At 61.1% G+C, this 22,414-nt stretch overlaps 1 protein-coding gene across 9 annotated transcripts in view; it reads left to right on the top strand.

Moving 5' to 3' along the window:
- The window catches only part of DCTN1 (dynactin subunit 1), a 59,425-nt gene that overhangs the window by 31,273 nt on the left and 5,738 nt on the right, over positions 1–22,414 (top strand). For 3 of the 9 annotated variants that reach the window (XM_084516349.1, XM_084516344.1, XM_084516345.1), the window contains 17 exons: positions 5,631–5,651; positions 8,484–8,672; positions 10,106–10,141; positions 11,447–11,644; positions 14,254–14,458; positions 15,086–15,164; positions 15,618–15,777; positions 16,698–16,802; positions 17,081–17,272; positions 17,801–17,917; positions 18,735–18,887; positions 19,423–19,583; positions 20,339–20,507; positions 20,914–20,982; positions 21,479–21,541; positions 21,627–21,776; positions 22,202–22,363. In XM_084516349.1, the coding sequence (XP_084372475.1) occupies positions 5,631–5,651; positions 8,484–8,672; positions 10,106–10,141; positions 11,447–11,644; positions 14,254–14,458; positions 15,086–15,164; positions 15,618–15,777; positions 16,698–16,802; positions 17,081–17,272; positions 17,801–17,917; positions 18,735–18,887; positions 19,423–19,583; positions 20,339–20,507; positions 20,914–20,982; positions 21,479–21,541; positions 21,627–21,776; positions 22,202–22,363 (2,229 nt within the window). Of the gene's footprint in view, positions 1–1,955; positions 2,001–5,630; positions 5,652–8,483; positions 8,673–10,105; positions 10,142–11,446; positions 11,645–14,253; positions 14,459–15,085; positions 15,165–15,617; positions 15,778–16,697; positions 16,803–17,080; positions 17,273–17,800; positions 17,918–18,734; positions 18,888–19,422; positions 19,584–20,338; positions 20,508–20,913; positions 20,983–21,478; positions 21,542–21,626; positions 21,777–22,201; positions 22,364–22,414 lie in introns of those variants that run through there. The other 6 variants (XM_084516346.1, XM_084516348.1, XM_084516350.1 and 3 more) reach the window with 4 other exon arrangements.

A 22,414-nucleotide genomic window follows, 5' to 3' on the forward strand; every position in this document is an offset into this window, starting at 1 on the left:
GCGTTGCAGAGGGTCCGTAAGTCGAGAGCAGATGCACTGCTGCATGTCTGTGATCGCAGCTGCTGGACGAGGAGGCGTTCGGAGCATCACGACAAAGCGACAGGCCTTGATTCCTGCGTTAATTGCCTTCCTCACTCTTCATGGGATATCTTTATGGGATATCTGCGTTTGCTCTGTCACTTAATCCGGTGGCGTGATCCTGCATCCTGCGGGAGCATCTCAGGAGCTGCAGCCGTGCTCTGCACTGAGGCCACGTGCTGTTCACTTGGCTGCTCAAGTGATGATTACGTCTCTGGGAGGATTTCTCTGGTTTCAGAAACCAAACCAAACCAACCAGCAACCATCCAAAACCCAGGACGTGGAAGGCTTTAGAGGCACTAAGGGCCGAGTCCTGCACCCTGGGGCTGGGGGAGCTGCTGCCCACCCCCAGCATGGAGGAGCTGGGTTCCTGCGCTGCGGTCATTAACCAAAGCCTTGCACCTTGTGTTGTTTTAGGCCTTGGACAGCATTGCCCTGTGAGGGAGAAGAACAAAATGAGATGGAATCAGGCCTGGGGTTAGCAGTTCCCATGCAGGGAGTTGTCCCCGTCCTTGCAGCGGGTGAGCTGCAGCAGGGGCAGCCTGCGCCAGCCCCAGGGGCTCTGCGGGGATCGGGGGGTGCTGGTGCGAGGATGGGGGTGCTGGTGCAGGGATCAGGGGGTGCTGGTGTGGGGATCAGGGGTGCTGGTGTGCGGCTCGTCCCCGGCACTCGTCAGCCTCGGTGTAATGAAATCCAGACCGTCCCTTGAGGACCATCGATCGGGGTGTGTAACCTGAGCGCGGCACTAAGTGCTTTTAAGGTACCCGAGGGCTGGGCCGAGGCTGATGGATGAGGAGGGTGCAGAGCAGGGCATGATTCAGCTTTGGGCCGCGCCGGGTGCCGCTGCCAGGCCCCTTTGTTGGTCTGTGGAGCATTACGGAGCGGCGGGGCCAGGATATTTGGGGCTAATAGATGGTAGCCCCAAGGCTGCCTTTTGTGCCTGATGTTTTTGTAGACTTTGAGTCTACACCAATGTGGTTTGTGCAGCACAGTGAGTGCGCTGGGACACTGCAGGACCCCAGACGGGTGTCTGCTAGGGGCTGCCGTAGGGTCTGGGTCTGCTGCCTTGCTGGTAAATATTTCAGAAGCTTTCAGCTGGAGCTCTGAGACTTCCCAGCGTGGCACCAAGCAGGGGACGCGGTTTCAGGGGTGATTGCTGCAGGGCAGGAGGTCCCACGCAGATGGGGTCCCCGGGAGCTGAGGCACGGCGAGGCTGAGCCCCGTGCAGCAGAACGGGGCGAGCGCGGGGCTGCCGGGCAGGGGGCCCGGGCGCTGCTGGGTGCCGGCAGCCGGGCTCCGGTCCTGCCCGAGGGAGCGGGGCTGCGGCCTGAGCTCGGTCCCGTTATCCGAGGGGGTCCCGAGGGGCCGGTTGAGGCGGGGGCACGGCTCGGTGCCCGCCCGCAGCGCTGCGCTGCCCCGGTCGGGGCCTCGGGTGCCTCGGGGCCCCCAGCCCAGCTCCCTCCGGTGCCACCCGCAGCGCCCAGCGTCCCCTCCTGGGCCTGCGGCTCCGGTAACCGGGCGATGCCGGCCGGGGAGCCGGGCACCGGGGGGGGCACGGGGGCTGCCCGGAGGAGCCCGGAGCGGCGGCGGCGGCGCCCGGGACCGGCGGGGAGGGGAGGGGGGGGGGGGGGGAGGGCACGGGGAGGGGGCCCCGCCCGCAGCTCCCGGTCGGGGGCGGGGCCCGGTGGCGGCGGCGATGACGTCAGGGGGCGGGGCCGGGGCGGGGCGCGCGGCCATTTGCAGGCAGCGCCGGGCGGGCTCCGGGCGGCTCCGCTCCCCCCGCTCCGCTCCGCTCCCCGCCGGCCCCGCTCCGCTCCGCTCCCCTTCCCCGGCTCCTCTCTCCTCTGTCCGCTCCTCTCCTCTCCTCTCCTGTCCTCCCGCCCCGTTCCGCAATGATGAGGCAGGCCCCGGCCGCACGGAAGGTACAGCCGCTCTCGTGCCTCCCCCCCCCGGTACCGCTCGGCGTCGGGGCCGGGGCCGGGGCCCGCTGCGGGCGACGGGGGGCGCGGGGCGAGGCGGCGGCACCGGGCTCACGGCCTCACCCCCCCCACCCCCCCTCCCTCCTCCTCCCGGTGCTGCCGGCCGCATCCCGGCCCGACCCGACCCCACCGGCAGCTCCGCGCCCCGCTCCGTGCCCGCGGGGACGGCCCCGGGCAGCACCGGGAGCCACGGAGCGAAGGCGGCGGCAGGGCCGTGCTGTACCGTACCGTGCCGTGCCATGCCGGGCACTGCGGTCTCACCGCCGTACAGCCGGTGCCCGGCTCTCCCGGTGCACCCCCAGCGGCGCCCGGTGCCTCCCGGTGCCTCCCGGTGCCCGTACAGCTCCCGCCCCGTCCCCTTCCCGGCGCGGGGTCCCGCCGAGGCTCCGGGTGTCCCCGCGGCAGGGCTCAGCCCCTCTCCCCCGGCCTCTCCCCCAGCTTCGGAAGGTGTCGCTTTGGTTCGCCTCGGTCTGGGTTTTCCTCTTGCTTTGCCTCGGGTGCCGCAGGCAGGTCGGTGCCCGAGGCGTTGCCGGCTGCTCCCGTGTGCTGAAAGCCCGAGCAGAACGCCCCCAGCAGCACCGGGACCCCGGGGACAGCCGCCAGGATGGAGCTCGGCGATGGGGCAGCACCAACAGGTGGGATCTGAACCAGCACTCCCCAGAAGGGCTCGGCTCCTCCATTGCTGGGTGATCACTGGGAAGGGAGTGCTGCCAGCAGCAGGAGCTGTGCACTGACCTCGGCTGCCAGAAGCCTCCCAGGGACGACGTGGGAAATGTCTGCAGCAGGGCCTGTGGTGTGGGGAGAGCTCCGCTCCGCTGTGCCTCGACCCTGTGAGCTGCATCCAGCAGAAGACCTCGGTGAGGTGGTACCGGCCCTGCCCGGAGCGAGGAGATGACACCGGTGTGCTCGTCCCGAGGGCAGAGCTGCAGCACGCTCGGGATGGTGCCAGCGCTCAGTGCCCTTGGCTGGCTCTGGGCTGTGACTCTCGTGCTCCGAGTGGAACCGACTGGGCAGCACCCCAGGACCTGCCACCCGCAGCCTCGCAGCACGCGTGGGTGATGCTGGCTGCTGCCAGGGGCAGCTGGAGGTGGCCGGGAGTTTTGCTGGGCTGGATGTGGGGTTTGTATACGAGTGAGTCTGCTTCAAGCCCCGGCTGCTGCTCTTGCTTCTGAGCATGGGGCTGCCCAGGGATCGAAGGCTGCGTAATAGCATCATCGAGCGTTTATGCAGCAACATTACGCAGCAGAGTTCAGAACCACCAAATAAAATATTAATAGCCACAACGGGCCAGTGCGGAGCACCCTGGGATCCAGGAGGACACAAAGTGTCTGCGTTAAGCGACGTCGTGGGGAGCCAGTTCTGGAGCCTGGCAGAAGCTCGAGGGTCTGAGCCCCACTCCCGAGCAGGGTTCCTCGATGATCCCGCAGTGGGAAGTCCTCCATCGGGGGAGCGGTGCCGCCTCCCTCCATCTCGGATGCGCTTTGGGGAGCGGGAGGTGAGAGCTGGAACCTACCTGATGGTAATGGCTGGGAAGGAGGAGCCAGCAGCCCAGCCCAGGCACCGCTCTGCAAGCTGCTTACAAGTGCTTTGGAGACCACAGATGGTGAATCGCTGCCTGAAAGCTCACCCCAGCTGCTCCCTGAGGAGGCACGAGGGTCTTGCCTTTATTCCAAGTGCTCAGCCCCAGGGGCTCCCCAGCGCCTTCGGCCCCCTCCAGCAGGGAGCACTTCTGCCTTCACAGCAGTGGTTTGGAGGAGCGGGGCGTGCTGTGGACAGCGACACAGCAGGAGCCCGGCTGCCCTCCTGAGCAGCAGACCTCCTCTGACCTCCCCTCAACAAGGGGTGCTTGCCCAGCACACCCCAGAGCTTCAGCTCCTGATAGCAGCATGGCATTACGTGGTCTGGAGCCAGAATGACCTTCTGCGTTATGCTAGACTGTGCTGGGAGAGGAGGCACCAGACCAGGATTGCTCTCTGTGTAACGTGGCCATCACCAGGAGGTCTCTTCAGCATTTGCAGTGGGGAAGATGCTCTGCCTCTGCCTGCCCCCATGGACCAGGAGCTGCCAGGCGAGGGCTGAGCGAAGGGAGCAGGATCAGCGGTCACTGTGCGGTGTTCCTGCTGGCATTGCAGGGTCCGGGGGAGCTTTCAGGTCTCTGTGAGGATTGCTGGTGTCATGCCAAGTAATCCTCGGTTAGCAGGGCTTTCCAAAGAAGCCCTACTTAGGAAAAGCTGGTGCTCCTAAATCAGCGTGGTGTTTATCAGAGAGTTTTAAGCTTTTGCTGGTTTTGTTACATTTTTCCAGATAGTTTTGCAAATGGGAATATGATCTGGGAGATGTGCATCTTCCCCTCCATGCTGATGGGGACGGCTGTTGAGTGCAGCCTTTTAGAGAACGCTGGCAGTGAGCAGGGTAGGGTTTAGCCTAAGCAATCCAATTGTCGGTCGGCTATATTGAAGCAGCAATCTGCCCAGTTCTGATCTATATACAAATAGAAAAGTGGCTGCAGGATCTCCTGGGTGGCGTTTCCAGGCCCCTTGCTGCTGGCCAGGCGTTGCAGTGGGTGTGGGTGCCCAGTTTTGGTGGCTTCAGCATCCCACCATGAGCGGGGCCGTCCAGCTCTCCCCTGTGGTCGCAGCGTTTGGTAATGGGACAATCCTGTCAATGTGTGACCCTGCGAGGTGTGCTGAGACATCTCCATGCAGGCGGTGGCTGTTCTGCCGTGCTGCGTGCCAAACAGCGCGTGTTGGGGGCAGGGGGTCCTGCCCTGCACCTTACGGAGCCATTTGTTTCCAGAAATGAGAAGAAAATCTGGAGTGTTTGAGAAGAAGCTTCACGAGATGCTATGCCTGCAAATCTTACAACTGAAGCAGAGCCCGGGGGCTCTGGCACCTCTGTGTGCAGCTGGCTTGGTGATGCTCTAGGTCCTTTGGAAACAAAGGGTGGGAGGGAAGAAATTTTGTCTCTCTATTTCTTTTAATAAAAAGTCAATCTCAGTTTCGTGACCTCTCTAGGAAAGACGTGCTGAGCGAGATCCCCCGGTTGGCAGCAGAACGCCGGCGAGCCCTGAGCAGTGCTGCAGGAACGGGGCCGTTTCTCAGGCAGCCCAGGTTTTGCCCATGAAGCCGAAGCTCTTTTCGGAAGCAAGTGGAGCCTCTGCACCCAGGGCACCTGCTGGAGTCCTGGGGCTGGCTCCTGCAGGGATCTGTGGGTTTTGGGCTGCAGGCAGCCCTGTGGTCCCACACCGATGCTACGGGGGGAGAAACCGGGACGGGGCACGGCGAATTCCGGGCGGTCTGGGCCAGAAAACCTGAGCGGGAGGCTGGGCTGCTGCCAGGCTCTGTCTCCTTGGGGGCTCTGCTTGCAGGGTTTCACCTGGAGCTGTGCTGGGAGCGCGGGTTAATGAGCACCGACACCTGATGCCACGCACACTAATTGCAGTGATGTCTTTTGTTTCCTTTACCTGTTCTCTGCTGCATCTGCTGCTGTGCTGCTGCCGTCTGTCTCTCTGCTCCTGTCTTTCCCTGTATGAATGTCTCTCCTCCTCTGCCTTCTGCTCCTGTTGCCCTCCAGACCACCGCCCGGCGGCCCAAGGTGAGAACCAGCAGCTGCGCGCGGGGGGCTGAGCACCCCCGGATTTGTAAATATGAACTCGTTGAGTGCTGACCCCAAAGCGCGTTTGTTTGCTGTTGTCCTTTGTGCAGAACCTGAAGGAGCTCACAAAACTGCTCCTCTGGAGTGAGTCTGAATCATGGTACAGCCTTCTGGGGCAAACTGTACTGAGAAACGTGGTGCTCTTAGCCAGAGCGCATCCAACAGCGGAGCTTACAGGCAGCAAACTAACGCCAAGCCTGGCTGGCAGAGCACGCTGCTTGGTGTCCCTCTTAATGTCCTTACTTGCTGCTCACTGACTTGCTAGCTCGTGCAGGAGACTTTCCAGCAGCATCTTGAGTTTACCAGTGGGAGGAGAGAGGTAAGAGGTAGCTGCTAGGACTGCGCTGGTTCCAGCACAGTCACTCACGTGTCGAGGTCTGCCCCAGCAAGCAGGACCAGCAGAGGAGCACAGCACACGATAGATGAGAACAAACAAGGGAGATAAAACCTCAAAGAACTCTTCAGTAGCCAAGTTATGGTTTGTAAATGATCGTATCTCTTCTGTGGAGGGTGCTCTGCGGGGAGGGCTTGGTTTTCACTGGCATGTACAAGAAACACAAAGCAGTGCAGCAGCTGATCCATGGGTATTTACCTCATGGGTAAAAAAAAAAAAAAAGAGCAGTGTATGAGCAGTCTGCAAGGGTAAAACCTGTAGGTCAAAATTTCCTCTAAAGCGCCTAGAAGTGTAAAACCCCACATGCCTCAGACAGGGCAGGGGTTTTGCTGCAGGCCTGTGCGTTTGCAGCGAGCCGCTCTCGAGCATCGCACCCGGTTGTGGTCGGGCTCACAGCCACAGCCACAGCAGATGGGGTCAGCAGGCAGCTCTCGCCCTGGGACACTGGTTTCAGTGGGAGCCACTGGTGAGGGTTGTGCCGTAGCTGTGCTCGGTGCTCTAGGGGGTGCTAGGGCACGCTGCCCTGTGGTCCTGGCACCATCCCATCCCTGGGACCTTGTTCGACCGCAGCCACCAGGCTGTCAGCAGGCTCTGCACCACTAAGGCACACCAGATGTGTCCCCAGGCCATGTTTCTCCCTGCCCACAGAAGCTTAAAGCTCGTTCTGTGAAGCATTTTTAATCCCAGAGCAGCAGGAATGAAACTTCCTTGTTCTGAGTGTGACGTTTCTTGGGGATCCCATGAGTGGCTTGGCACCACGGGGTCTGCTCCTGGGGCTGTGCTCAGCAGGGAGGGCTGAGCCCGCCTGTCCGTGGGGCATTCAGCAACTGCAGCAGGGCTGGCTTGGCCAAAATGAGCAAGGAGTCTGCAGAAGGCCTGGCTGCAGCGGGGCAGGTGATTGCCCTGTTTCCAGTGCTGCTTTGGCAGGCGGGAGCAGCGGTGCCTGTCCCGTGCCCGTCTCAGTGCCCGTGCACACCCAGCCTGGTGAGCTGTGTGCCTTGGGAGATGGCAGTGCACCAAAAAGCCAAGATTGAGGAGTAAAACAGTCAGGAAGATAATTTACAGGGTGTTAGGTGCCATGGAGACGAGTGCTTCAGCAGTGCAGGGCCATGAGGGGCCGATCGGGTGAACCCCAACCCTTGCTGCTGGCTTCCCAGCCTGCGGCTAGCAGCCCCGTATGCACCGCTGAAGCGGCTCCGCTGCGCTGCTTCTTCAGGTTCCTCTGATTTCCCCTGGGCTCCGGTGAACCCTTGCTACTCTTCATTTTGTCCTCCTGTTGCCCTAGGATCCGTGCTGTGTGCCCACAGCCCAGTTGCAAGCAGAGGATGCAGGTTTGGGACCCTGCTGTGGTGTCCCCATGGCACTGCCGGCGGCATCCCCGTGCCCGAGCTGGGCGCACCGTGAGCCCCTTCCCGTGGCAGCCCGGTGCCCGCGGCCCTCTGCATGGGGAGCAGGGGGGTGAGAGCTGCCCGGCCCCTGGTTCTGCACACTTTGGGGTTTTGCTGTCTCATCCTCCGCAGCTGGAACCCCAAAAGCCCTGGGCACGTGTCCCGTCTGCGGGCAGTGCTGAGGGCCCCCCTCAGCCCCTTCGCTGACCGCTCTGCACGCTCACCTGATGGGTGTAGGTGGTGCCTGCTGCTGGGCTTAGCGTGAGGATCTCGGCGCTCAGCCTGACTGCAGCAGCAGGGTGGATGTGGCAGCACAAGGGAACAGTTTGTAGGGCAGCCTCGTACTGTCCCCGTCACCACGGGAGGGAGCAGAGGGACTGCTGCGTCCGACCCATAGCAGGGCTTGTGCGCACACAATTCTGTGGTTTTGTTTGTTTTTTAGCTATGGTAGTGGCGTAATAACCTTTTACCTTCCCTTCAGCAACCGAGTATCTATGGATTTTGCTCAAGTCAGACTCTGTAGCATAAAACCCACAGAATTTATTGCTGGGAAATCTCCGGAGTGCTGCTCGTCCTCAGCACGCTGCAGGTCTCGGTAAAACCAGGTCATGGCTGTGCTCAGCGTAGCCAGAGGCACTTTGCTGTCACCGTGCCCCTGTCACCGTGCCCTGCAGAGCCCCTTCTGCCATCCGGGCGAGCTGTGCCCGACCTCAGCCCTCTCCCAGGGCATCCCCCCTGCCTGGGTGGGACTGCAGTGCCCGAACTCCTGCTCCCTTCCTATCGCAGCCGGTAAGTATTCACACTGCGAGAGCCTCAAGCACCTCTGAAGTTTTATTCTGGGTTTCCTCTGTGCTGGAAGGGGTCTCAAGGACAGTGGTGGCGATGGGCCAACGCCGTGGTGAAAGGAAGGCAGGACTGAAGGAGGTGTGAAGCCCCCCTCCCCCAGGACACGCTCCTCTGATGCTCCCCTCTGCCCGCGTTGTCTTGCAGCCCACCCGGACCCCCAGTTCTGCGGCATCCAGCGGCACGGCCGGGCCCTCGGGCTCAGCCTCTGCCTCTGGCGGGGAGATGAGCAGCAGCGAGCCCAGCACACCCGCCCAGACACCACTGGTGGCCCCCGTCATCCCGTCTCCTTCCCTCACCTCGCCGGTGGCACCGATGGTTCCCTCGCCCACCAAGGTAAGGCACGGCGCCTGCGGTCGGTGCGGAGAGGAGCAGGGAAACCTCCCCAGCACTGGTAGGAGGGAAGGGGCTGGTGGTGGTCCCTGCACAGGGCTCGTGTGCCCACCCCGTGGGGACCTGCCAGGCTTTGTCCCGCAGGCAGCCGGGGCAGTGGGGGGAACGGGGCTGGCTGGGGGGATGCAGAGGCTGCTGGCCCAGACATGGGAAGGCACTGGAGAAATAAAGGGTGCCACAACCTCACTAAGCTCCTGGTGCATTCTCCCTTCCCGGGTCCCCGTGGGACACACGTGGCATCAGACCAAACCCCAGGGAACGTGCCGAGGGGCTGAGGCAGTGCAGGGGGTGTCCCCGAGGGGTCCGCACAGGGCTGGGACACGGCCCCCGTCCCCCTGCTGCCACCAGCAGCCCGCAGCAGGCAGGCCAGCAGGAGGTGCGCCCCGGGTCACTGCTGCCTGCAGGGGCACAGACCCCAGGGAGGACCCCTCTGTCCCTGGCTTGGGTCTTTCTAACAGTTACATCTGCGCAGTCATTCCATTTTTGTTCTTTAAAATAGTTTTTCATTACTTCCGTCCCGCTTTGTATTAATTAGTTAAAATGAGAGCTCGTGAAAGATTTAGGGCAGAAGGGTGAGGAATTAATAGTGTGAGAGGACAGAGAGCCTGCTCCGAGGCTGCATGTCAGGGAGATGGCTGGAAGAGTCACAGCGGGTAGGGAGGAAGGAAGGAAGGAAGGAAGGAAGGAAGGCAAGAAAGAAAGAAAGAAAGAAGGAAGGCTGGATATTGCCATTCCCTGAGCCCTGCCTGGCCTGGAGGGTTTTGGTACCAGGCTTATGGAAACTCTGCAAAAGCTGTTTGCGTGGTAGCGCTGGCGACAGCAGCACGTCCAGGGCTGAGAAAGCAGCAGGGAAGCCTGGTCTTCTTGTGCTGTTTGACGTGGGATTTTTTCAAAGCCCGTTCCTTAATGTCACCCAGCTTTGTGACCCTTCAGCTTCAGCCACGGGGCTGCTTTCAGCCTGGGCTCCTGCCGGGAGAGGAGGGCTGCGTCCCCTCCTGCTGCCCTCGCCCACAGCCAGGTACCGCGTGCTGGTGCCAGCATTTACCTGCGGTGGGAGCTGCCCTGGCAGGTACAGGATGAGGTCTCCCTGCTGCGGGGTCGAGTGGGCAGCAGTGGGGAGCCCGGGACGTCCCCGCTGGTGGCAGGGCACAGGGTGGTGGCACGGGGTGAGGTGACAGCGATGAGCAGCAGCCGAGGAAACCCTGGTGGGTACCGGGAAGGGTGCTCAGGGTGAGGGTGCTCGGGCGCTGGGATGGGTCTGGGGTGGCCGTGGGGACAGCCAGCCCTGGCCGGACAGCCCCGAGCAGCCTGACCGGGGGGCTCCACTCATCTCCTCCGGGACAGCCCGGCTAACTCAGGCCTTTCTCTGTCCCCAGAGCACCTCGGCACCACGCGTGGGCCCCGACGGCCAGGTGACCGCAGCCCCGCGGCTCTGGTTTGCTGAGCCTGCATGTGGGAGCCGTGTAACGGGGGGGGGCCCTGCCTAGACCTAACTGGCTCTGCAGCAAAACCTCACGCGTGGCTGAATGCCGTCCTGGCTTGGTGCTGAGTGATGTTTTCCCTCCCCGTAGGCAGCTCCCCAGTGACAACCCGGCTGTGCTGGAAGCTCGGCACTAACCCCGATGCTTTTTAGGGCAGTCACTGCCTTCCCCCGAGAACAGGAGGCTTGTCCAGGGAGATGCTGTAGCCGGGTGGGATGCGGCCCCCGAGGGGGCAGCTTTTGAGTCTTGTTGGAGACCTCGGGGCTGGGCCCTTCCCCATGCACCAGCCCTATTTTCAGCCCCTTTGGTCACAAAGCGAGGCTGCGGGCTCCGGCTGTGTCCCTCTGCAGCCCTTCCCAGCCCAGCACTGACCAGGATCAGGCAGCACCTCCCGGGGCCGTGTCTTTCACTCAAGGCAAAGCCAGCTTTGTGATGTCCCAAATCCCCTGGGACAGGAGTGGATTCAGGCTGGGAGCTGGGGGACCCCTGGAGCTGCGCTGGGGCTCGCAGCACAGCCAGCTTTGGGCTGTGATGCCTCCAGGCAGCAGCGCTCCCGGCTTTAGGCTCGTGCCAGGCTCGCCCCTGTAGCCTCGGTGGCCAGGACCCCCTTTTTTAGAGGCCAGCCTCAGTCTGCAGCCTGGGTGCTGTGGGAGGGAGAGGGGAGCAGCTCCCACGGGGCACAGCAGGCGCGTGGCATGAGCACGGTTTGCGGTGTGCCCACCGGTGCCTGCGCTTGGGTGGCACGCTAACAGCTGAAGCACGGGCTGCTCGGGAACCTTTCGGTCAGATCTGCTCCGTGGAAGTGTTTGCTGTGTGCCATAACGCTGCTGCGACCCTAGGGGGAGGAGGAGAGCTACCGACAGGTGGGTTTGGGCGGGTTACTGCCTCGGGGGTTGTTTATTAATTTCTGTTAAAAGATTCGGGCATCCTTCGTTCCCTGCGAGGTCAGTGGCGAGGTGCTCAGCATCACCTGCGAGCCAGCCTCTGCCAGCAACAAGGAGCACTGATCACACACGGGGTCTTGTAGAAAGGATCAGCAGGTTTCATGGATTCACTCCAGCCCCAAGTGCGCAGTGATGCGCTCTGCTGGCAGTGCCCTGGCCGCGATGCCAAGTTACAGCCGGGTGCCTGGGCCAGGTTCTGAGGTTTGCTCCCTGCGGGGTAAATCAACGTCTTTGGAGGTCTCTCCAAACAATGCTCCTGTTCCCTCTGGTAATTCTTTGTTTGACTTTGTAGGAGGAAGAAAATTTACGTTCTCAAGTCAGGGACCTGGAGGAAAAATTGGAGACGCTGAAGATAAAGCGGAATGAAGACAAAGCAAAGCTTAAAGAGCTCGAGAAGTACAAGATCCAGCTGGAGCAGGTGCAGGAATGGAAGAGCAAAATGCAAGAGCAACAGGCTGATCTCCAGAAACGGTTAAAGGAGGCCAAAAAGGTGGGCAGCCCCGGGGAGCCGCGCAGCCACGGTGCTGGGGCTGGCACAGGGGGGAATGATCCCAGGGCTAATTCAATTGCTGAGAATGATTTGTTTGTTTTGGGTGGGAGTTGTGTGCTTTGTTCTGTGTTTGTTTTTTTTTAATATCCCAGCGTTAAACTGTGGACTGTCCTGGCTCTTGGCCTTCTGAATACGTGCAGGGTTGTGAAATGGCCTCTGACCTCCCCTATCGCTGTTCTCTCCATCGTAAATATTGGTTCAGGTCTTGAGCTGCCCGTGCAAACGCCGAGCACAGGCTGCACGGCACGTGTAACGCACCGCACGCGCGTGGGTGCCGGCTGCCCCTGGCGCGTCGAGGCAGCAGTGCCTGCAGCCTGTCCTGGAGCTGGAGCCGTAGCCTCCTCCTTTCCCCACGCTAGCTGTGAGAGCAGACAGCCCTTGGGCGGACCCTGCACAAGGTATCAGATGTTGTGCACCCTGGGGATTGCTTTGCTTTCTGCTGCCTGCCGGACCCATCTGTCAGGCAGCTTGAGGCAGGAGCGTCTGCGCTCTCCACAGATCGATTCCTGTCAGCCTTGTGCAGGGTAAGACAAGGCAGAGTCAGGGGAGGTTTCCTTTAATGGCTGGGAATGGAGAGCGGTGGCTGAGGAGCAGGTTGTGCATCTCACCCTGCAGGGGAGGTGTCCCCGTGTGGCAGCAGCCGCCTTTCTCTGGTTTAATCTGCTGCTGCAGCCCTGCCAGAGCTGTGGGAATGGCTCCGTTAAGATTCCAGACCTGCTGATAAGCTGCTGTTCTCCTCCAAAGTCTGAGGAAGAGTTCCTGGAGATCTTGGAGCTCCTACAGCAGCCCTGTAGGAGCAGACCCATGGGTAGCAGCACAAGACCTGCTCATCTCCCCCCGATGCTGACTGCAGGCTTAGGCGTCCCCGATGTCCCAGTGCCTGGGTGTCTTGACAGATTTCTTGAAACTGCCATGCTGCTTTTCATTTCCTCTGTGAAGGATTTCTTTTTGCCCTGCACACTTGTCTTTGACTCCCTGATGTGCGTGAGGAGTCCTGTCCTTCCTCTTGCTTGTCCCTGCGCTGTGCTGGGGGATTCCCCTCGAGTGGGCAGCGTGTCCTTGCACAGTGCTCGTTGCTCACAGCAGCTCCATCCCAGCGTTGTAAATACAGCAGTGACACGAGCTGCTCTTCGTTGTGCTGAGTCAGTGATCAGCACAGGTTCCACGAGGGAGCTGGGTGTCCCAGGAGCTGGTCTTGCACAGCACTTGGCTGATCCAGTGCTCTGCAGCCGTGCTGGAGCCGAGCGCGTCCTGACGGTGTGAGAGGGAAGGCTTAGGGCTGGGGGGTTATCAGTGTGTTTAATTAAGGGGGGGAACAAGACAGAGCCAGGCTCTTAGCGATGCCCACTGGGAGTGCAAGAGGAAAGGGGCACGAATTGAAATACAGGAAATTTGGTTTAAACAGGAAGAAAAACTTCTAGTGTGGAAGTGATCAAACCCCGGAGCAGGCTGCCCGGAGATGCTGCAGAGTCCCCACCATGGGGGTGTGTGAAGCACAGACAGACACAGACAGACAGACACAGACAGACACACACACAGACACACACACACACGTCTCTGCCGTTCCTTTCCATACGTGCTCTGGCTCAATTTCTCCCTCCAGCAGGCTCCCAGTCTGTTGTGGACTTTTATTTTGTTAAACTTCTTCTCCCTTTAGCTAAAATTCTGTATCTCGAGCTCCTGCCCTGCAGGGTAGCTTGGTGAGAGTCGCTGCCAGTGAAAGCCCCAGGGCTGGGAGCTGATGGCCCTGGGCGTTGCTCCTTATGGAGAAATGTTTCTCCATCGGGGGCTCTGCTGCTGCTGCCATGGCTCAGCAGGGGAAGGTGCTGAGCCGCTGGGGTTTGCACCGTGCCCATGAGCCCTGTGCCGGCTCCTGGGGTGTGGTGTCCTTACCCCCCGGGTGTTCCTGGGTCCCTCCCTTCTTCTGAAGGCTTGTCATCCTTCTAGCAATAGCTCTAGGCTGCCTCCTCTCAGCTGCCTTTTGTGCTGTCCTCACCCGAGGTATGAAGCAGGGCTCCCTGCCCGCAGTGTCACCGGGTGTCTGCCGTTCGGTGTCAGTGCCCTGCGCTCCCCAGGGACAGGCGATGTGCTCCTCCAACGTGCTCCTCGTGCTGCAGCTTGGTGCTCTCGGGCAGGCAGCAGCACTCAGCACTGAGAAATGAGCTTCTCCTCTCTGCTCTTTGCCCTGTTTTGTCCCGGGGGCTCCTTCCTTTGCTTCCCCAGCGATCTGTTCGTGTGGTCCTGCACCAGCGCTGCAGGTCCGGGTCTCTCCTTCCCTCACACCCCCCTCCCCTCGCCTGCAGGGTGGTTTCTGGGGGTGCTCCTGCCGGGCTCTTCTGATGGAAGGGAGAGAGGAGATGGATGCTGGGGGGAAGGCGATGGGCCTGCCTTCTCCTCTCAGCTCTGACACCCTTTGTCAGTTGGACTCGTTCCCTCTGGGGGAGCCGTGAGCGTTGTGATGGTCTGAGGCTCGTGGTTTTGGGATAGGGCTCTCCTCACCGGCCCTGGGCACCCCAGGCACGGCCCCAGCTGCGTGTGCTCGCCCGCAGGAAGCCAAAGATGCCCTGGAAGCCAAGGAGCGCTACATGGAGGAGATGTCAGACACCGCCGACGCGATTGAGATGGCAACGCTGGACAAGGAGATGGCGGAGGAGCGGGCAGAGTCCCTGCAGCAGGAGGTGGACTCCCTGAAGGAGAAGGTGGAATATCTCACCATGGACCTGGAGATCCTAAAGCACGAGATCGAAGAGAAAGGTGGGAGAGGAGCTGGGAAGGTGGCTCTGGGTGGCAGCCTTGCTGCTGCTCTCTGAGCATGGGGACAGGCGTTCTTGTCCTGGGCCTGGGGGAGCTCGGGTTTAATGCCAGAGGCTGAGCTTTAGTGCTTGTGACTGTTGCTGGGGACAGCGGATCCCACCCCAAAAGGTGTTGTGACACATCCTTCACGCGACAGGTAACGTAGCTGCTGATGCTCACTGATTTTAGATCCAGCTTGCTGGCTTTGCACTGAGCATAGCTTCAAAACCAGTGCACTGCCCTTGATTTGATTCCCCTGTGGCCTTGTAGCTCTTTGTATTCAAGGTGAGCTTTAAAAATTACACACAGCAGGGAACGAGCCAGCCGTTAAGCACTTATGCACGTATAAATACTTGTATTTATACCTGCAATAAATCAAACCTGTAGAAGATCTGGCATGCAGGCAGAGGGATGTGACAGAAAGATGGACGTGTTGAGGGAATTGGAAGAATGTGGAGAGGACAAAGACAGCCTGCAGGGACAGGTGGATGTTGCTGAAGGGAGCGAGGTTGTTTTGTCTGAGTTTGGTTTTGCTGAACCCTGGGGGCCAGGAGGGCTGAGAGCTGAGATGTTTCCTTTCCACTCCAGGCTCGGATGGAGCAGCATCCAGTTACCAAGTCAAACAGCTGGAAGAGCAAAATGCAAGACTCAAGGAAGCTCTCGTAAGGTAGGAGACCCAAAAGGCTGGGAGGCTGCTGCTGGAGTTGCCCCCTGGGAGAGCCCGTGCCCTCTTGGTCTTTATTCCCTTGGTTCTTCCCTTCCAAGCTTTAGCCCATCCCATGTGTAGTTGTTCCTTCCTCCCTGTCCCTCCTGTGCTCTGTTTGTTTCCCAGTCTGCTTTTGCTCCCTCCAGCCCCTGTAGCTCTGATTTTTTTTCCAAAAGTGCTGGCCCAGGCACTGGTTGGGCATCACAAGCATCCTTGGGAGAGCTTAAAAAACTCCCCTCTGTGCCCAGCTGGTCCGTGCAGGCTGGCAGGGCTCTTCAGCAGCTCACTGCCAGCGGGCAGCCAGCACCAACGGGGGGTGGTGGTGTCTTGAAGCCCACCAGGAGCGGTGTGTTGCGAGGGGACGGCTTCTTGGCCTCTGCTGGGCTTGTGCTGAGTCTGGTCACTCTCTTGAAGGATGCGGGACTTGTCTGCCTCGGAGAAGCAGGAGCACGTGAAGCTTCAGAAACAAATGGAGAAGAAGAACACCGAGCTGGAGTCCCTGCGCCAGCAGAGGGAGAAGCTTCAGGAAGAGGTGAAGCAGGCAGAGAAAACGGTCGATGAGCTGAAGGAGCAGGTGAGCCCACCGACAGAGGGTGGGTGGGGAGGGGAAGCTCGGGGCTGGTTTTGGGCACTGAGCAGCTGCTGCCAGGCAGCTCTGGGTCACCTCTTGGCACGCAGCTCTTTCTGTCCATCTCTCAGTTGGTGATACTGCTGCAGGGACTTTAATTTCTGGTCTGAACTCATAACCAAACGCTGTTCCAGCCCTGGAGCTGTGCGGGGCTCTGCTGGGTGTGAGGGTGGCTCCAGGGCGTGGGGCGCAGGCGGCTGCTTGTGCCTCGCAGCAGCTCCCTGAGGTCTGGTCCCTGTAACCTCCCTGCCTGGCCATCGTTGTGGGGTGTTCCCCAGGCTGAGATGTGGGTGTGGGTGTGGGGCTGCCCTGAAGGAAGGCCCTGGGATGGATCTGTGCTCCCTGCAGAGCTGCCTGGGCCCTCCTCTGAGCTGTTCCCCCCAGGGACCTGGCCCCGCGCTACCTGAGCACTGCCGGGGTTGTGTGGACGTGGGCTGCTGGCAGAGGTGCTGCCTCTTAGGGCAAGGACTGCGACACCCGTTCTCTGTTAAGTGTCTGTGTAAGCACCACCAGGCCCTCGGGGGGCTTGGTTAGGGCCGTGTCAGGAGTCTACAGACCCAGCCCAAAGGTCGGCAGCATTTACGCTGACCTGAAGCTGTTCGACATCGTGCCCTGGGACTGCAGCTGAAGAGCCAGTAACAACCCTAAGAGCCACAGCCAGGCCTTGCTTTTCCTGTGCCCTTCCTGCTGGGGCTACAGGACTGCCTGTGGGCTGTTCTGGTTTCAGGTGTTTGCTGTCCTGGTGTTCTCTGTCACTGGGGGGGGACGCACCAGCCATGTCCCACGGGACGACCCCACTGTGGTGTGAAGTGACCTCAAACTGCGTTCTCCGGCTGGGTTGTACTGTGATGGGTGTGTGCTTCCAGGTGGATGCTGCTTTGGGCGCTGAAGAGATGGTGGAGACCCTGACAGAGAGAAACCTGGACCTGGAGGAGAAGGTCCGGGAGCTGCGTGAGACTGTCGGGGACCTGGTAAGAGAAACTCCTCCGGGACAAGGGGCAGTGCTCGCGCTGCCTCCTCCACACCGGCCGTGTGGCTGGGCAGTGAGGCTGCCCGAGGTGCTGGGAGCTGCCTGGCAGCAGTGCCAGAGGGGTCTGGGAGCCTCCTCAGGCATCGTGCTCGGTGCCACTTGGAGCAGTGTGCCCGTGTGGTACGCAGGGCACAGCCTTTGCACCCCAGGGTGCCCCCCAGCTCTGCTCCAAAAACACCGGGCTGCGGGGTAACTGCATCCCCTGCCACCCCTTGCCAGGAAGCCATGAACGAGATGAATGATGAGCTGCAGGAAAATGCCCGGGAGACGGAGCTGGAGCTCCGGGAGCAGCTGGACATGGCGACGGCGCGGGTCCGCGAGGCTGAGAAACGTGTGGAGGCTGCGCAGGAGACCGTGGCTGACTACCAGCAGACCATCAAGAAGTACAGAGAGCTGACTGCTCACCTCCAGGTAGGGCGTTTGGCGCTGCAGGGGGCTGGGTTGGGGAGCAGGCGCTGCCAGCCAGGAGTGCTTCCCCCTGGAGCTGAGGTCCTTTGGGAACAGACCTCAGTGACAGGGAGGCAGCACGAGTGGGCCCCTGGGGATGGGCTGGCAGGAGCAGGTACTTCTCTCATCAGTTGGCTGCTGAGCTGCTCCTGCTCCAGGCTGGGAACTGAGTCCTGGAGAGGTTGGGATAGCGTGGGGTTGTTCCAGCACTGCTCTTGGATTTGGCGGTGCAGAGGAGAGGGGTGATGAGTCCGTGTGGAGTCCTTGGCTGTCACACAGCTTGGTGTCAACAGAGCATTTGGACAGTGCTCATGTTCCTCCTCCTGACATTCATCCATCACTGCGTGTGTTGCACAATGAGCCCCCAGAGCTCTCCCCACCCTACCCAAGAAGGGGGCACGTGGAGGTTGTGCTGCAGAGCTGTGGGGTTGCAGGGTTGCAGACCTCCCCGCGGCGGTTTTCTGTCTGACAGCAGCTTCTTTCTGTGCTCAGGACGTGAACCGAGAACTCATGAGTCAGCAAGAAGCATCTGCTGAGAAGCAGCAGCAGCCTCCTCCTGAGATGTTTGACTTCAAGATTAAGTTTGCAGAGACAAAAGCCCACGCGAAGGTAGGGGCAGCAGGAGGGCCGTGCGCCAGGCACGGGGCACTTCTGTGCGCCAGGCCCCTGAACTGTGCAGATGCTGGGCTCAGGGCAGGTTTGTCCCCTCCATGTGGTGGGGCTGGCCCTGGGGCAGCTCTCAGAGCCGGGCTGTGGTGCTCCTGCCAGCAGTGGAAACACCGAGGCAGCTGCTGGGAGCTGCAGGGAACACAGGGCACGTTGTGGGGGAGCAGGATACCAGCACAGGGGACACTGGCTGACACTGGTGTGAGGGTGAACACAGGCAGGAGAGGCTTAATGGGGCAGAGCAGTTTGATCAAGAGAAAAACCATCCCTGGTTCTGTGTGCTTTGTGTGCCCGTGGGTTGGCACAGGCTGGTGCAGGCTGTCCTGCTCTGCTCCTGGCCGTGCTGCACCCAAAAGGCCCCGAGATATTTTCATTGCCTCTGCTGCCCGGCAGTGGGGCTGGGGGGCTGGTGTGAGATAAATCATCCATCCCTGCTGGGGGCAGCGGGTGCCCCTCTCCCAACAGAAACATCAAACTGCTCCAAGCTCACCGCTGTGCAAAAAGGGAAGTTTTCTTCTGAAAGTGCACTCAGAGCTGGCACTATTAGCACTGCTCTTTATCCCACTGTGAATGCTGGCTGGGAAGGGAAAACGCTCGTGAGCACAGCGATGTGGTGTACCCCGACTCCTCTGGGGCCAGAGCTCCAGAGCAGCCCCCGGGCAGTGACAGGGGGGTGTCAGGGAGGGCGGTGGTGGCTGCAGGAGGAGGGGGGCTCTGTGTCCCTGCGGCACTGAGCCGGCCCCTGTGCTGTGTGCTGCAGGCCATCGAGATGGAGCTGCGGCAGATGGAGGTGCAGCAGGCCAACCGGCACGTCTCCCTGCTCACCTCCTTCATGCCGGACAGCTTCCTGCGCCACGGCGGCGACCACGACTGCATCCTGGTGCTGCTGCTCATCCCTCGGCTCATCTGCAAGGTGGGGTGGCTTCTGCCTGCCCTGGGGGAGGGTTAGGCTTCATTAAGAGCTCGCGTTAATTCGTGCACTGAGGCTCTGGGCTGGGCTGATGGGGCTTGGAGCATCTTCAAGCCCACTGGGCCTAACCAGCAGGTGGTGGCTGTGCCACAGCTCTGGGGGAGATTTTCTTTCTGTCCCATGTAAATTTGGGATTTTGAACATTTACTTCTTTGAGAACTTTCAAAATTGCCTGGGAGGAGGAGGGAGCGAAATTCCTGCCCCCAGGCAGTGATGGCTCAGTGGAGCACTCATCCACGGTACCAGTGGCTCAGGTCTGTCAGTGCAGGGCGGGCTGTCAGCCCTGGTGCCTTGCAGTGCTGACCGGGCTGCTCGGCTCTCTGCTGTCCCTCTTGTTCTCCCTCTGGACTTGAATCTTCCCCAGGAAGCTTGTTTTTCTGGGGGTAGGGGTGCAGGGGGGAGTTGGTCACGTCCGTGACTAAGTGGGACAGATCAGGGTGGGCGCAGGGGGATTCTCCAAGGTTGTCCTCCCCAACAGGCCGAGCTGATCAGCAAACAAGCTCAGGAGAAGTTTGATCTGAACGAGAACTGCGCGGAGCGGACTGGCCTCCGGGGCGCTCCGGGAGAGCAGCTGAGCTTTGCTGCAGGGCTGGTGTATTCCCTCAGCCTCCTGCAGGCCACGCTGCACAAATACGAGCAGTGAGTACCCAGCCGCCCCCAGCCCCAATTCCCACCCTCTTCACCCTCTGGAAGCACGGAGCTCACAGCTCCGCAGCAGGGCCCGGACCCTGCTGGAGCTGAAATTTGGGCAGCGAGGCTGGAACAAAGCTGAGGGGCCCTTGGTATCGCCCTGTGATGGGGTGGTTGCTTCTCTTCTGTCTCCTTCCTCATTTTCTTCCCAAGAACTGACACACGGGGGACTCAAATCTCCACCGTACATGGCTGGTTCTTCAGCTGTGTCTGCGTGTCTTTAGCTCAGGGTTAGCCTTGGTGCGTTGATTTTTATTTTTATTTTTATTTTCCATCTGTCCCACACCACAGCCTTTTCCTTGCTGAGCTGAATTGTGCCTGGGATTCGCTCTGGGCTTCAGGCTCCCAGCCCCCTGCAGCCCAGTGCCCCCTCCCACAGGTGCCCCGTGCTCAGTTCCCTGGGAGAGCTTCCCCAGCACGTCACTGAGCGCTGTACGGGGCATTGCTGGTGCTGGCAGGCAGACCTCGTGTCTCCCTGGACCGACCTGCTGTGCTCTGGGGCTCCCTTTCCCTGGGGCTCCCTGGCAGCCCGTCTCATGCCCTGTTTTTTTTACAGATGTTTTGTCCTCCCCAGCCTCTCTCTAGCTCCCGTGCTGCTCAGCCTCGAGTGCTCCGGGGTCGGCACCAGAAGCACAGCCCGTGTGGGTGCCGTGTGTGGCGTGTGCCTGTCCCAGAGCTGCTGACTGCCTGCGCTCCCTCCCCAGGGCCCTGAACAAGTGCAGCGTGGAGGTGTATAAGAAGGTGGGGATGCTGTACCCCGAGATGAGCGTCCACGAGCGCTCCCTGGACTTCCTGATCGAGCTGCTGCACAAGGACCAACTGGACGAGACGGTCAACGTGGAGCCGCTGACCAAAGCCATCAAGTACTATCAGGTAGGTGGCTGTGGCGTGGGTGAGCTGCAGATAAACCCGCTGGCAGCGACTCCCCTTTGGGTGCTTTTCACCCTCAGAGCGTGCAGGACGTGAGCCTGAGGCACTGGCAGCTGGGGGCTGTGTCCTCTGTCCCTGGGAGGACGTGGGCAGCAGGGACGTGGTTCCCCTGTCCCAGGCTCGTGCAGCTCTGTGGGCAGGGCAGGGCGCTGACCCGTCTGAGTTAAAGGCATCAGTCGGGGGCAATGTTGACAGGGACCTGGCGGGGTCATTGCGGGAGGTTGCACTTCAGTTGGAAGTTGGGCCAAAAATTCGGTGTTTGTTTTTGTTCTGGATTCCCCCGTGGGGTTTGTTTGCTTGTGTGTGTGCAAACCTTGGAGGGGTGATGATCTCTGCTGTTTTCCCCCAGCACCTGTACAGCATCCACCTGGCTGAGCAGGCTGAGGACTGCACGATGCAGCTGGCTGACCACATCAAGGTGAAGTGGTGCCAAATGACCCGAGTGTCCTTGTCGCGTGCTGTCTGCCTCTGTCCCCCCAATCCTTTTAGATCATTCTGTGAGTTGAGGTGCCCCTCTGCCCCCTCCTCCCCTCGCAGCACAGCCACGCTGCAGGCTCCCAGCTCGGGGAGAGGGGAGGGAAACCCGGGCCCTTTGCCCTGCAGACATCCCTGGGAGAGGAGAGCAGCGAGGGGGGTGCAGGGAGCCCTGTGTCTGGGGGGGACGTTGTGCTTCCCGAGCCGCCTCACTCCCTGGGCTTCAGAGGGGGTTGCGGGGGTCTTGTGCCCCACGGAGTAAAACAAGAATGGATTCAATGCCTCAAACTTCTCCTGGGAAACCTGGAGCTGTGGCAGCGTGGCGTAGAGAGGGCCTGTCCCGAGACACCCGAGACCAAAGCCCCAGCTTGTCCTGGGGCAGCTGCCCTGCCTGGTGTCTGCTGCCGAGAGCTCACGGTGCCCGTGCTTGTGCTCCGCAGTTCACGCAGAGTGCCTTGGACTGCATGGGCGTGGAGGTGTGCAGGCTGCGAGCCTTCCTGCAGGTAGGAGTGCCCGGCCCTGCTGCCTGCTGCTGGGTTCCCCCCAGCCCTCGGTCAGTCTTTCTGAGGTCCTTTTGGTGCTCCCTAGGCTGGGCAGGAGGCGTCCGACCTCGCCATCCTCCTCAAGGACCTGGAGACCTCGTGCAGCGACATCCGCCAGTTCTGCAAGAAGATCAGGCGCCGCATGCCGGGCACAGACGCCCCGGGGATCCCCGCGGCGCTGGGCTTTGGGCAGCAGGTGAGCTGGGCGGCCGGGCAGGGAGCCCGAGCTGCTCCCTGGGGGGCCACGGCCACGTGCTGGGGCTGGCACCGAGAGCATTGAGCTCGCTGCGCTCCTCGCTGGCTCTGCGGAGGGAGCACAGCACTGCCTGGCAGAGCCCTGCGTGAGCCAAGCAGCAGCACAGGGACGGCGTGTCTCTGGGCTTTATGTTCTGGTCAGGGTGGAGACGTGGCCTTTGTAAGCTACTCTCCTCCAGCCTTGAGCTTCTTTCTGCCTTTCCTGGTGTTTTCCATCTTCCTCCTTCAGACGCGCATTAGACGCCAGGAGCTGGCACCAGAGCGAGGGAAGCGTTGTGCAGCCGGGAGCTGCAGTGTCTGGGAGGGAGCTGGGGGGCAGCCCCCTGCCTTTCCTCCCTGACCCCCCCCTGCTTTGCCCGGCCCCAGGTTTCGGACACGCTGCTGGACTGCCGCAAGCACCTGACCTGGGTGGTGGCCGTGCTGCAGGAGGTGGCCGCGGCGGGCGCGCAGCTCATCGCCCCTCTGGCGGAGAACGAGGGGCTGCTGGCGGTGAAGCTGGAGGACCTGGCCTTCAAGGCGAGCGAGCAGGTGGGAAATCCTCTTCTCGCTGCCCCTGCTCCCTGCTGCAGCGGGGTGGGG

This window comes from Aythya ferina (assembly GCF_964211825.1).
Source record: "Aythya ferina genome assembly, chromosome: 4".
Classification (NCBI taxonomy): Eukaryota; Metazoa; Chordata; class Aves; order Anseriformes; family Anatidae; genus Aythya; species Aythya ferina.